The sequence below is a fragment of the Sinocyclocheilus rhinocerous genome, unplaced genomic scaffold, assembly GCF_001515625.1.
Source record: "Sinocyclocheilus rhinocerous isolate Xijiao unplaced genomic scaffold, SAMN03320098_v1.1 scaffold860, whole genome shotgun sequence".
NCBI classification, from domain to species: Eukaryota; Metazoa; Chordata; class Actinopteri; order Cypriniformes; family Cyprinidae; genus Sinocyclocheilus; species Sinocyclocheilus rhinocerous.
The window spans coordinates 151506-166461 of record NW_015638565.1 but is presented as its reverse complement, the minus strand read 5'-3'; the positions used below and the strand labels follow the sequence as shown (position 1 = coordinate 166461).

The window sequence follows — 14956 nt, the reverse complement described above, 5'->3', positions numbered from 1 at the left end:
GACAGTGTACGAAAGGGAGGGAGACTGACGGGAAAAAGGGGAAGAGACACATGTATGCATGTAAATATGTATGGATTTATTAGTGTCTGAGAGATGAGACATTGACCCAGTCACAGAAAGACAGTAGGGGAGAACCTGCATAAATGTGACGCTCAATAAATGTAATAACGTAATGCATCGTTATGTCATTTATGATATGCAATTCAATCTCTCAACCTAACCTCCCAAAATATCTGACAGTTCCAGATGTGTGGAATTTATGTCAAACACACAGCAAATTAAATTAAAAACGAATGATTTTAAAACAATAAAATGAATAATTATAATAAAGTATTACTTTTTTAGTAGTAGTAGTATTAATAACAATATATTAAATTAACTGCTTTGGGTGTAAAAATCTAAGTAAAAATGTTGTCCTTAAGTAACGTTGTGTTTTAGCGTCATCATTTCATTTCATTTGTATTTTCAATATCAACTTGTCTTGCTCTGTTTACATGTCCTCTGAAGTCATGTACTCAAGACTGTACTCTACAATATGAGGATATGTCTAGAATTTCAAAAGGTTTTAAACACTATATAGACAAATTATATATCTGCATGCTGTAATTATAAAGCTTTATCATTTATTGTTATCATTTACAATTATCACATGATGTTACAAGTGACAAGAAAGAAATAAACATCAATCTTTGTACTTCTAGTTGAACAGTTTCAGACTTTTTCAAATTTAATTGATGCAGGTAACAACCGTTAACATGTCAAAGATGTTTGAAGCTAAATTTCAAAGCTTTAAGCTAAACATTTTCCAAAAACATGAGCAAAAACGAAAAAGTGTTACACTTGCATACATGCTTTTCCACAAACCGTTGGGAAATCTGTTGATATGGGTAATACATTCTCAGACTGAGTTTTTAGCTTCACTTAATCCCTGATGGACTGCATTTCTTAACAGCGTGCATTCATTTAAAGCTGTAATTTACACCACAACATAGGCGGGTGGAAATAATTATCAAGGCAATTTATAAGACATAACAAGGATCCAGAATCATTTTAATCTTCTCCCACACTGAATAAGCTCAAGATAGTCAGACAGCAACAAAGAAAACTTAATGCAAAGAAGAAGTTAAAGCAATGAATGATCTTATTCAAAACAGAAAGAGATGGGGCTTCAATAATGTACCCACCCACCCCTGCTAAGTGCATTGGCATTTGCTCACTCTCTCTCTCTGTGCTTGGAAGATACCAGTGTGAAAAAGCCTCTTTATATCCAGCGAGGAGATTTAGATACATGCTTAGTTGCACATGTCCATCCACTCTCTATCAAATTTCCTATTGGCCTACTTCATATTCAAATGACTCAAATGTCTCCTAGATTTAAATAACGGATGACACACTAAAGTGATTCTAAACATAGACATTTACATATTTATATATGCATCCTTTAATGTGAGATCTCAGTCAACTGCCGGATTAGGGTTTCACTTTATCTTTGGGTTTGTGTGTAGCTGTGGATATGTTGGGATTAAATCCTTTTAACGAAAGGATTAAAAAAAAATTTAAAACGAAGATTTGAACAGATCTAGCTAAATGCATTGTTGCTATTTGGTCTACTATGACATATCAGGTAACTTCTTTGTGACAATTTCTGTATTTAAAAAATGTAAAAATTTGTTGGCACATATAAAATTAATTAAATCCTGGGATTTCTGTGCAGGGGTTAACTTGTTCAAACTTGTATCATGACAGAAAGCAAGAGAGGCTATCTGTCTTTTTTGCTGGATAATCTGTGGGGAGTCCCAAGGGAATAGCCGGATTGGAAAAGCATACTTACAAGGGCAACTGAGGCATGTGCTGAATGTTTATAGTGTAACTTGACCTCCTGATCTGGTAAACATCTTAGAATATAACCTGTCAAAGAGAACTGCAAACTGGCCAAAATAGAGAGAGAGAGAGAGAGAGAGAGAGAGAGAGAGAGTGCAGTATGAGCAAAGGATGCATTATTGCCTTATTGTCCTGCTAATGATTTTGACCCGCAGGTCAAAGTGTGCGGCCTAGAGGGGCAGACGTGTTCAATGTATTTTTAGAAAGATGCACAAGGCAGGAAGTTTATCTGTGAATGGAAGTGTGTGTTCAAAAAGAGAGTGATCAAGAGCCACAAAAGACCAAGTGAAGTTCCTTGTCTCCAAGACAACCGAGATGCCTTAAGAAGAAATCCGCAATACAGATATTCATTGTGCACTCAAGACATGGGCCTCAACTTCTTACTATGGTCACTTCTGACTAATACCACAAAAGATAGACTCCCAGTGAGTCACTCATCCTTCTGTTTAGAGAAAAGTATTGTATTTCACTGTTTAAAAGTATGGGATCAGTAAGACTTGTTTTTAAAAGAAATTAATAGTTCACGGACACATTTACTTAATCAAAAGTGACAGTAAGAACATGCTGTTCTTTTTAACATTATATTCATCAAAGAATCCTGAAAAAAATCCCGGTTTCCAAAAAAAAAAAAAAAAAAATGTTGAGCAGCACAATTGTTTTCAACATCGGATAATCTGTGGATCTAATAATAAAAAAATGTTTCTTGAGCAGCAAATCAGCGTATTAGAATGATTTCTGAAGACTGGAGTAACAAACAAATAAATAAATAAGCTGAAAATTCAGAACTGAAAGGAAGAAAATATATTTTAAAATATATTAAAATAGAAAAGTTATTTAAAATTGTAATATTTCACAGTATTGCAATAATATTTATAGTATTTTTGAACAAAAAAATGCAGCCTTGGTAAACTACACACACACACACACACTAATTTGGCAGTACTTTAAATGTTGTTGGCTCTTAAAATAAATTGCTTGTGATGTTCCTTGCTTTTGGATAAATCTTTTGATAAAATAATAAAAATGTAAATGTTAATCGACTGCATGATATAGAAATCTACGTGATCTTCGACAACAATCTGTTATATAACAAACAAAAAATAAAGTGTAAGAAAAATGGAAATGCCGGGGCTTGAACCCGGGGCCTCATACGTGCAAAGCATGCGCTGTACCACTGAGCTACATCCCCGTAACCGTCCTTCACGAGACAAATCCAATATATCGGCCAAACCGACCGAGAATATGGCACTGCAATCTACAGAGTTCGAAGCTCATAATCAGATGTAATGTTGATTTAACGGGAATCTATGGCTGCGAGCAGCATAACTAAAAACATTCTGACGCAGACAAGGTATAAACGTATCGCTCTCAAGCATAATCCAACACACTTCCGCATAAACCGACAACATTTCACTTGCGGAAGTTCCTTCGTCAAATCCTACAATAGTGAAACCAAAACATTTCCACCTATGTGACACTAGTATTGATATTTACCTCCGTGATTATTTGTTTTCATAGAGACTTGTTTGAAAGAAATAGCTAAACAACAATAATTTCACGATTAATGTTCTCGCCTGGACGAACTTGTTGTTTGTTGTTCTCTGTCAGCACAAACATGATTAATGGGACAGGGTGAGGCAGGAATATGGAGGATATTATTTGTGTCAGCTCGGGCAGCGACGACGACGACTCTGATTTAGAGGTTATAAGCAGTTATAATGAAGACAAAGAAGACGTAGTTCCGTTCATTCGAGCCCAATGGCTCCCAGTCACACCTGTAAGTTTATTCGACTATTTTCAAGCAGTTTGTCTGTATCAGACAATGTTTTGCTTATTTTTTAGCCGCTTGCACTTTTATCAGTTTCTATGCAGAACATGAGAACTTTCATGTGGTTTCCATATGCAAAAAGGCATATTTGTTTAGAGTGATGTGTAAACTTACTCTTGTTTCTAACCGCACGTGGTTTTTGCTTTTTATACATGAAGCGCGGACCTTAGCTGTAGGAGACGCTGGCACACGCACAGGTGACGTTACTTCGAGTTATTTATAATTTTTAAAAAGAGATTTTCATCGGTTTGCGGAGCACAACAACCTTCAAGAACAAAACTAAAAATTAAATAAATATAATTTAAATATTTAAATAAAATAAATGATATTTTATTGTATGTTTATCGTATTTCATTTTAGATTTCATTTTAATTATTTTGATATCAAGGCAGTGTTTATCGATAAATTGACTGATGCGCGTTTAGAAGATTACATTGCATTTTACATGCATTTTATTACGCGCGCTCTGGAATAAGCGATTCTGATTGGCCAGTCGAGTTTAACTGACCGCTCATCCGGGAAACCAGTGGTCTGTGCAAGTAAGCTACTAAAATAATTTCAACTTTAATCAGTATTTAATATCTATCTATTTATTTATTTGGATACATAGCAGTGTAATAAGTGGGACAATGTACAGCAGTTGGCCATTGTTGCAAAATTACAACCCTTTCAAGGAGGCTTGATAGCCTTGTTGTCAGTGCTATTATTTTGTCAGTGCAATATTTTTGACATACTTGCCAACAGCCACCTGCTCTGTTGTTATCATTACTGGCATAAGCGTAGAAAAGTCTGTACCAATCTTTCACTGTATTTCGTTTGGTTTCTCCCACTTTATTCATTATTTGTTTGTCTCAGGTCCTCATCGATATCACAGGCCACAACTTCACCCCTCCAAGGCGAAGATGCTCAAGAAGAGATACATGCTCCTCCCTAGAAGTTATAGATCTAAGTAAAGACGATCCTCCTGATGATGTTGGTGTGCAGAAACCATCGGCAACTTTGCCATCAGTAGAAAGCAGAGGCAAGAAATTGCATGTAACACCGGCATCTTTTGGAAAAGCTCAAGAATCAAAATCTCAAACCTGTATTGGCAAAGATGTGGCTAATTCAGTGTGTTTTGTAGGAAGCAGTCTGCAGTCTGTTGCCTCTAAGTCACTCAGTCAGGAGAGCACTCTCACAGACGTGCTCCAAAGTACAGAAGATTATTTGCATCAGGACACAAATTGTAATTCAAGCTTGCCGTCTGAGCAGCTGAGCTGGGATAAGTCTTTGGAACATTGCAGTTCCAGTGATAAAAGTAAAAGTCCGTTCAAATGTGAATCTGAAATATTAAAGAACTCTATTGTAGATGTATCGCAGAACACTAAAGACACACAGCTTAGTACACCAGCTGTCTGCAGCATAGAAACAGACCAAGAAGACAATCTTGACTCATCACAGAAATGGGAAGACAGTGTTCTCTCTCCTTACAATCTTGACAGTCCATATTACTGTCCGAGTGAGGTAGATGCTTATATATTCTCGGATTCATCCATTAAGTCTGAAGATAATGATCATCCATTTACAACATGCAACAGTCAACAGTCATTTCAAACCTCTGAGCTTCCTTCTGCTACTCATACTGCATCAGTGTCCAATGCACTTTTATTAAAAGAGGACGGTGAAACAATGAATAACGGCAAAAATGAGGATCTACATACTCAGGTTCATCCCGAGCCTTCGTCCCCCTCCATACCTACCTCATCTAGGGCATCGCCCCCCTGGAGCCCTGAGTTTTCATCTAAACAGAGTAAACCCAACAGTCCCACTTCCACAGAGATTCTTGCCAGTGACACAGCAGCACATTCCCCTGATCTGTCTACACTGAGCTCACCAAGTAGCTCCTTCAGCCTCCTCATTTCGCAGCCCTCCTCGCCAAACCTTCCAGAGAGAACAGAGCAAAAGAGAAATGATTCAGATGCAGGTTCCCCAGAAAGCCCTCCCATCAGGCTTTGGGACACAAGCAGCGATGGCGACAATGAAAATGTGCTGGATAATATGGAGTCAGATCTTTCTGAAAACAATTCAGAAGATAGACAACATATCTGTCTGACTCAGTACAGAAAATTTAGTCAGTGCATGAGTGGAACGGTTCCACACATGGTAAGACGTTTTGATATGCACATTGACATTTTAATAGATAGATTTAAAGGGATACTCCAAAATTCTGTCATCTACTTATGCTGTCACATATGTACATGACTTTTTTTCTTCAGATGAACATAAACACAAATTTTTTAGAAAAATAATCCACGAGAAGAGATGCGAAAGCACAGAGGACAGTCATTTCTTGTGTTTCACAACATGCATACATAAGTTCAAATTTCAAAATATACTTTGGGGGTCCCGTACACATGCATTATATGGACTCACAGAGATTTTATGATTTTTTCTGAAAATCTTCAGGTTCATCTGAAGGAAGAAAGTCATATTTACTCACCCTCATACCATGCCAGATGAATTTCATTTTTGGGTGGAGTATCCGTTTAATAGACAAAATATTGATAATATGGTTGTTTCATATCGGTACTCTGTGTATTCATCATTTTAACATGAATCATACAGTCTTTTGTGTTTACCTCAGCCCTTAGGACCAGAATTGCTGCAAGACACACCCTTGGGTCTCACCCTGAACATGCCAGAAAATTTGTGAATATTCTATAATACGAAATAGATTTCAGTCAGTCAATTTCTGTTTTTAACAGGATGACGATGGGGAAGACGAACACTATGGTCCCGCTGAGCCTCTATGCCGTCAGAGCCTTAGCTTGGTCTACAGCACTATTGAGGAAAATTACCCAGAAGGCACTCTTCAGCTGCTGTCTGACTTCATTCAGCCTCGGTATTACCCACCAGTGGATATTACGACACACCTGCTCAGGGGGATTTTCTTAAACCCACAAAGCCCTGATGTTTTAGTCATAGAGGCCTATAACCTATTGATGAAGACTCAGAGGTGAGTGTGATCACAGCTGCAACTACTTGGTTTAAAACAGTTATGGGAGTATGAACAATTTAAGTTTTCATGAAAAAGTCAAGTGTAAACCAGAGATGTTGCCCAACTCCTCCAAAAATGATGTGCAAAACGTACTATTCATGTCTATTTTATAAGTTGTTTGTTTTATATGTTAAGATACCATCCTGTGGATGCTTCTACAGTCCCATGCGATTGGGAACTGATGAAGTCAGTTATGAAAGAACAGGTATATACATTTAGCACTAAAAAAAATAGCTTTAAGTAATGTTAAAAATATTATTAAGTAATGCTTTGATTTCTTCAACATTCTGTGCTTCATTATTCCTGTCTTAAGGATGACGCTAGGAGGTTGCGGACAGAGGTCCAGTACATGCTCCTGCAATATGTGTTGCAGGTTTTAGAAGATGATTTTCATTTTAAACTCAGGTCTCAGTGTCTTCATCACTCTGTTGCAAAGAAGATGCTTTCATGTGGCAATGAAACATTTGGGCAAGTCAAGTGAGTTATATTCTCTATTGTTGGAGCCGTTTTTATTTAAGTCCCTAATTTGCAATTGGTTTTGGCTTGGCATAATCCTTTGTGATTCTTGTTCTTAGGGATATAATAGTTTGGATGATGAATGCTGCTAAGGAGTCAGTGAACCACTCAAAAGATGTGGAATATCCAAAGAATGAGGACAACTATCTTAAGTATATGAAGTGATAATTTTTGTTATCATTATACACTACCGTTCAAAAGTTTGGGGTCAGTAAGATTATTATAATTTTTTTAATTAAAGGGTTACTCCACCCCAAAATGAAAATTTTGTCATTAATCACTTACCCCCATGTCGTTCCAAAACCGTAAAAGCTTTGTTCGCCTTTGGAACACAATTTAAGGTATTTTGAATGAAAACCGGGAGGCTTGTGACTGTCCCATTGACTGCCAAGTAAATTACACTGTCAAGGTCCAGAAAAGTATGAAAGACATCGTCAAAATAGTTCACCTGCCATCAGTGGTTCAATATGAATTTTATGAAGCGACGAGAATACTTTTTGTACACAAAGAAAACAAAAATAACAACTTTATTCAACAAGTCGTCTCTTCCGAACCGTATGTATTCTGAACCGTAGCGCAATTTTGGAGAGTATCAACTGAACGCAAACTTTAAGCAGCAAAACTACGTTCATGATTGATAATATATTAGAAATGAAAGATTAGAGAAGCTAGTTTTTTTTTTTTTTTTTTGCTGCAAATTCATCTTTGCCATTGCAGGAATAAATTACATTTTAAAGTATATTAAAATAGAAAAGTTTGTTTAAAAAAATAAATAAATTAATAATATTTTACTCTTCCTGTTTTAATGTATTTTTGATCAAATAAATGCAGCCTTGATGAAAAAAATCTTACCGACCCCAAACATTGAATGGTAATATAACATAACATTTCTAACAGTGATATATTTTTACCGTGCAACAACAGCCTGTAAAAAACAGTTTGGATTGTCCTTTCTTTCTTTGCTAAATAGATACATTTACTTTATTTGTTACAGGATTGTGTTATCTCTTCAGAGGATGTTAACATTGGCCTTGGAGGTGGACAAGAACCCCAACTACAGTTCAGACAAACTCTCAGAAGAACTCTTCAGTTGTCTTAACAGAATGCATTCTTGCAGGCAGATAAGGTAAAAAAAAAACATAGATAATCAGTGCTTGCACTATTTTACATATTGCAATCATTTGACCTTTACTGAATGTTCTCTAAATGAAGAGTTTTTGCTGCTCTTTGTATTGTAACAGTGCATTTATGTACATTTCTAATTATGCTTTCTTTCTCATTGTGTGTGCTAGACTCTTGTTGCTGAGGACTCTGGATAGCAAGCTGCTGAGATGCAAGTTGTTGAAGCTGCTGTTGGATGATGCTTGTTCTCAGAAGACAAACTTGCCCATGTCTCTAAACTTGCTGCTACACTACCTCAAGAGCATCACACTGGCCTCAGACCCCTCTGTAAAAGATCATTGCACTATTATATTACAAATTAGCATTTTGCATTGTTATTCTACATAACAGCTGAACTCGCATGCTCTCCCTGCATGGTGTGCCAGGATGGAGCAGAGAAGTGGAGAAAATGGGATGAACTCCTTCAGCTTCTGTGGATGCTGATTCTCAGTTATGAAGAAGTTGTGACCGGTAAACAAACCAGTGCTAAAACAGCTTTTTCAGCTAATAAATAAGACATTTTAAGTGATCAAATATAGTCACCATTGTAGTTTTTTAATTTACCTTACTTTCAAACTTTGTTCCCCAGGTCATCTACACTTCACCATCACAAAGCGTTTTGATAGGAGGCATGCTCCTATTTGGACATTGGATGATCAAGTGAAATGCTCAGAAGTGCAAGAGGCAGTGGACACCTTCCTGTCACGTGCAGCCAACGATATCGGCCATGCTCTCTCCATGGAAATGCAGAATTTATTATCCCAACTACAAGAACACATAACTGACATGTCCAGCGTTACTACAAGTCATTAAACCTTTTATAATAACTTTATAAAATGTAAACTATAAATTTAATAAATTAATTTTTTTATACGATTTGTGTGTTTGTTTACTATGCAAACCGACCAAGAACAAATATTATTATTATTATGCACTCCCCAATGAAATCCATCTCATCTACAGGAACATATAACTGACATCATTAAACCTTTAATAATAACTTTTTAAAATAAATGTATTTTTATATTATTATTACTATTATTATTTTACTTTTCAGTCGCAGACATAAAATAATAGTCTAACAAAAACAGATGAATTCCGCACACTGCTATAGCCAGCAATTTATATTTTGATGCAACATTTTGGTCATGCATGATGCAACCTTCATCAGAAAATGATTTCAAATGTTGCATTAAAATGGTTTGCAAGCTATAGCAGTGTGGTATTTATTTTTGTTAGATTATTTTGCTGTTATTTATTCCTATGCACCTGCTTATATGATTTTCAATAAGTTGTGTGGAATTTCATTTATGTTTAGACTTAAATAATACAAAAATTAAAAAAGCTTTATGTTGTTTTGTGTGCAAAAAAAGTTTAGTTCACCCAAAGACGGAGTACCCAAATCATAATTTATTCATCCCTTAACAGTAAGTAAATGAAGATTCCCCCCCCTGCTCATTCACTGCAAATGATCTACATCAATAACATACACATTCAGAACATGTTCCATCCAAAACTTATAGACAACATTAAGAATGAAATGGTAGAATAAGAATAACTGCGTCCCAAATTCTAACGAGCTGCATACCAAGACAACATTTTTGAGCACCACAGATGCGTTCTGTGTAGGCAGCTCTCTAGGGGTTGACACTGGAACAGACAGCTCGATATGGGCACATGGACCCTTGTTTGGAGAGCAGCACAACAGCTGCACAAAAACCTTCCGCCATGATGCTGCGCTGCTTCCCGTAGCTGCACAGCCGACACGAACGAATGAATTAACGCCGAAGTGAGACACACAGCTGACTTCAGGAGTTGTTATGCTATTGAAGGTAATTCTGAAATATTCTAAAGATTTCCTGCTGACATGGGTCCCCGTTTGGTTTGTTTCCAAGTTAGCTATAGCTACACTAGTTAGCCTCTCTTTGTTCATATGCAGAGAATATTATATAAAATTGTTATTTTTAAAACATGTGCACCGTATTTCCTAAATATTTTATTGAACACATATACAAGTGTTAATTGAGATATAAATCTTTTAGAAGGCTGCTCCTTTAGCAGCCTGTGGCTAATGCTGATAGCATGTCAGGTTAACTTAGCTTTAGGAAAATATTACTTCTTCAGTAAACAGACGCAGTGGATGCTTATTACTTTTACATGTGTATGATTAACATGATATTTCATGTTATGTCACTTTGTGGAGACCGCGTTTTAGAGTATTGATGAGTTTAATTGGGTCATTAGCATAGCACAGAGCTAGTTGTTTATTAGCTTGCGTGCTTTGTTGCATTTCTACTTTCTGTTTTCTTTGACATGCACAAAATCGTATAAATATGATAATTAAATATTATTAGACTTGTTTCTAGTCTAATTAGCGTTGTAGTGTGTGTGTAACTGGTGTGTTTAGGTCTTGTAAGGAGCTAGTAGTTGTCAAGTTACGTTTGTTTTGACAGTTCCAGTTAGCCAGGTCATTTATCTGCCTGTTTATTTTTTTTACTTTTAATTATATGCTTGTTATATTAAAGTAAGACATTTGGGAAAACATTTTTACATTTTAAATGGTTATGTATCAGTGGTCTCACTAAAATATTTAGCTGCAAAAACAGTTTTCAACGTTGATAATAATAAGAAATGTCTTTAGACAAAATCAGCATATTAGAATGATTCATAGATTTATAGTTTTTGATTGCTTGCAAGACAGCAGCAACAATCACTACACAACATCCAGCAGATGCTATATAGTCCTAGTATTCGCATATGCACATTATACATATTATACTCAGAAAATTAAACGGGTGTAAATTGTGTTCTTGTTTGGATTGTAAACAGGCTTTGAGATGTCTTAATCATGTCATGCAAATATTTTTGTCTCGTTATATAAATCTGATTAAGTATTTGTCCCTTACAGTGGTCTAGGGATGCCCACAGAGAAATGTGACCCACCTGATTCCAGGCGGATGTACACTATCATGTCCAGTGAGGAGGCAAACAGTGGGAAAAAATCCATCTGGGATGGGCTTGAAATAATTGGTATGTCTCAAAGTAAACCCTCTGATAGAAATCTCAACTTCAGATCACTTCTGCAATGAAGTGAAACATATTAACAAAAGATATATTTTTATTAATGTTTGTTTATGTCTCAGGTAATGTTCGGAGTCTCAGCTCGGGCCTTTGGTCGCTCACTCACCTCACTGCTCTGCATCTCAGTGACAACTCCCTGTCACGCATCCCACCTGAAATTGCCAAGCTGCACAACCTTGTGTTCTTGGACCTGTCATCCAATAAGATCAGGAGCCTGCCAGCAGAGCTTGGCAACATGGTGTCTCTCAGGTGAGCTACTTGGAGCAAAAGCTGCGTTATTCTTTCCATGGATCATTTGTTCCACTTAATGTGTTTACAATACAGGGGGGAAAAATGGAAAAAGTTCCTTAAAGGGGTCATATAATGTTGCTAAAAAGAACATTATTTATTATTGTTGCTTTTGTTAAAATAATCACAAGATGGTCACAAGATAAATATTCAGATTTTTTCCCCAGTATGTTTTATCCAAAAAATTATGAACATTGTTGCATTTAGATACAGAAGAACTTTGCCTGTTGAATATTAAAAACAAATGAACAAACAAAAAGTCTGGATCTCCATGTCATGCAAATCAATCAACATTTTCCATGTAGTTTTTGTCCTAACCACCCGCGACAGCGACACGTGACAATAAGCGATATGGGATTCTATTTTAGGAACGTTTTTTATTTTCTGCAACGTCGCGGCAGGAACAACATACAAAATATGACAGTGATAATCTCTAGTAATGATTATGTGCTTTATTCAATGTTAAAAGTGTCTTATGTGAGTTTGAATATTATTTTGCGTTATCTTTATAGCCGTACGTTATAAATAGAACGAGTCAGCAGTTTACTGTCGGGGATTTTTCGTGTTGCGCCGTATCCAAGACCGCATCACTGATTATAACGAGTTCTTGTATTTTATTGTCGCGCCACTCGCGTCCGGTGTAGACACGATGTAAGTTAATGTAGCTTTCTGATGCTGCGTTTGAATTTTCATGCCACATTATTTGAAATTAGCGCGGGCCAAACTTTTTTCTCTCACTTTGAACGAGGCGTTTTAGGAGGGCGTGGACCAGTCTTAACTTTTATAAAGAATATCTCTTGGGGTTTGAGACTTTAGTCTTTTCAACTTTAGGGATCTTATCTATTCACGAACAGCTTGTAACGCTCCAAAGAGAAAGGAAAACTTGAAATCGCATCATTTTCATGAGCACACTTGATAAAACTAGATCACTCCCGACAGGGTTTCCACAGTCATGAAAATGTCAGGGAATTTTAAAATTGTGATTTGTTTTAAAATCCAGGATTTCCTTATTTCAGTGTTATAAATGTAAATAGTGAATTTAAGTTTCAGTTCTTAAAAACTGTTTTAATAACAATTATCACCTATAAATTGCTCTAACTGAGTGCAATCTTTATAAAAAGATTTGTTAACACTTTAAAATAAAGTTTCATTTGTTTACATTAGTGAGGCCTGCACTTTTATTACTGACCACTAGGTTTGAGCAGATGTATTTGTGATATTTTTTTCAATCTCCTTTTCTAACATTTTTTCCCTTTTATTATTGTATCTTACTGTATTCTATTTTTATTATATTTTTGAAATTGTACAGCACATTGGTACACTTTTAAAATGCTTTTTAAAATATATTTTGGTTTTATTTGAACTACATTAGTTGATATGAACAATACTTTTACAGCATTTATTAATTTTAGTTAATTTAAACATTTTTTAAATCAAAAGTGTTGCTGAATGTAAAATATAACATATAAATAATTGTATTTGCCATAAGTAACATTAGCAAAGATTAACAAGTGCTGTAAAAAATAGGTGTTTATTAGTTCATGTTAGCTAATTCAGTAATGTTGACAAATGTGAACATTATTGTAAATGTTAACAATGATTTAAAAAAAGTCCTTATTCAGTCATCACAAATGACATGAAAATTGTGATAATACATTGGTCAAGATTTTACTGAAGTTTTATTTATTTATTTTTTAAGTTTAGCATCAAGCACGCAGCTGGTATATTGTTAGTTTTCACTTTTGTTTCATGGTTTCCACAGGGAACTACTTTTAAATAACAACCAGTTGCAGGTTCTGCCGTTTGAATTGGGGAAACTGTTTCAGTTACAAACACTGGGTTTGAAAGGTGAGTGGTCATTGTTCTGGTGATTGACATTCTCACTGTGTAGAGAATGTTTCCTACTGATTGTTTGTGTGTGTCTCTGCAGGCAATCCACTCAGTCAAGAAATTATGACTCTCTACCAGGAGCCAGATGGTACCCGGCGACTGCTGAACTACCTTTTGGACAATCTTGCTGGTGCTATCAAGCGCAGTAGGTGTCACAGGCTAATTAACTGTTTAGGATATGTCTATAATTTTTTAAATATTTTTTGCTATAGTGATATGGACTGTTGTCCAAGGTTAATAATATTCACTGTTAGTGCTGCGCGTTCTATCAAGTATTCACAGTATGTTGACGAAGATTTTTTTTGGTGATTTCATGTGAAATTTCCCAAGGACTGTGTAATTTGACACTGTTTTCGGGCAAGTGTGTTATAGAGGTTTTAAAGGGCCGGTGTGAAAGAGTATAGATTTAAATTCAAAGAGACAAGATAGTCTGTGCATGACCTAATGTTTTATTAGTACCCAGAATGAGGTGAGATGAACATCACGGAGCGCTCAGTACTCTCATTCAGTGTGTGTTTCATTCATACTCGAAGCCGGAGTGCTCTCTCACGCAGAAAGTGCAAGACGGACTCATATAGAAGTAATAACTTACAACGTACCAGGAAATCCCTAATATGGACAAAAGCGTCCAGCTATCACTGTATGATCTGAATAAAAGGCAGAAACCTTTAGAAACGTGAAGACATTAAACACACAATTGCGACAATATATGGTTTATTTGTGCTTTTTAAAATCTCCAGGTAATAAATAAAGTATATGAACAATTCGGTGCTAATTGACATAACATTTATTACAGTAGGTTACAGAAACTATTCTGCCTTATGTGATAAAAATGAAAAAAAAGAGAGTTTGTAGTACATTAACAAATCATTTATTGGTTGTTGTCCAACAGTGTATCTGAAAACAGAGATCAAAAAGGTTACAATAAACAAAATGGCGTCAAACTCCTTACTTTCTCCCAACCCTCTATATTTACAATGATATACAACTATTTACAAGATCAGGCAAACAGAGTTAAAAGGAGAATCCAAATCCATGTCATAACAAGCAATGGGGTAAAAAACCGAACAGTTCCTACTTACAAAATTTGTATCTCTTTCAAAGATCAAACAATCCTCACTCTAAACAATCAAAGTTCAACTAAGAGAACACAGCCAAAACCCAACAACTCTCTCTCTCTCTCCTCTACTCTGCTCTGGAGAAAGGAAGTGACATCAGGGCTTTTAAGGTGTGCCTAGTTTTGAATGCACCAATCCAGCTGGGCCCATCATTAG

At 35.9% G+C, this 14956-nt stretch overlaps 2 protein-coding genes and 1 non-coding gene across 4 annotated transcripts in view; 2 read left to right on the top strand and 1 right to left on the bottom strand.

Annotated features, from left to right (window-relative positions):
- Positions 1–2998: 2998 nt before the first annotated feature.
- trnaa-ugc (transfer RNA alanine (anticodon UGC)) lies at positions 2999–3070 on the bottom strand. Its single transcript has one exon. It is a non-coding gene; the product is annotated as a tRNA-Ala (tRNA).
- A 184-nt stretch (positions 3071–3254) lies between these two features.
- Positions 3255–9236, top strand: LOC107749722 (SUMO-interacting motif-containing protein 1-like). The gene is made up of 10 exons (XM_016564865.1): positions 3255–3658; positions 4565–5851; positions 6454–6704; positions 6882–6951; positions 7060–7223; positions 7322–7414; positions 8257–8388; positions 8555–8711; positions 8810–8894; positions 9013–9236. The coding sequence occupies exons 1-10, from the start codon at positions 3527–3529 to the stop codon at positions 9234–9236; spliced, it is 2595 nt and encodes an 864-aa protein (XP_016420351.1). The 5' UTR covers positions 3255–3526.
- An 855-nt stretch (positions 9237–10091) lies between these two features.
- LOC107749720 (CCR4-NOT transcription complex subunit 6-like) overlaps positions 10092–14956 on the top strand; it is an 11482-nt gene continuing 6617 nt past the window's right edge. For both annotated transcript variants that reach the window (XM_016564864.1, XM_016564863.1), the window contains exons 1-5: positions 10092–10255; positions 11332–11453; positions 11567–11753; positions 13555–13640; positions 13723–13827. In XM_016564864.1, the coding sequence (XP_016420350.1) occupies positions 11342–11453; positions 11567–11753; positions 13555–13640; positions 13723–13827 (490 nt within the window). In that variant the 5' untranslated portion in view covers positions 10092–10255; positions 11332–11341. The remainder of the gene's footprint in view (positions 10256–11331; positions 11454–11566; positions 11754–13554; positions 13641–13722; positions 13828–14956) is intronic.

What these genes read in the sequence shown, in the direction of transcription:
- LOC107749722 (XM_016564865.1), top strand. Translation starts at nt 3,527, where the DNA reads ATGGAGGATATTATTTGTGTCAGCTCGGGCAGCGACGACGACGACTCT. An exon ending in GTGGAACGGTTCCACACATG is followed by an intron (nt 5,852 to 6,453) that starts GTAAGACGTTTT and finishes TGTTTTTAACAG; the next exon opens with GATGACGATGGGGAAGACGA. An exon ending in AGTCAGTTATGAAAGAACAG is followed by an intron (nt 6,952 to 7,059) that starts GTATATACATTT and finishes TCCTGTCTTAAG; the next exon opens with GATGACGCTAGGAGGTTGCG.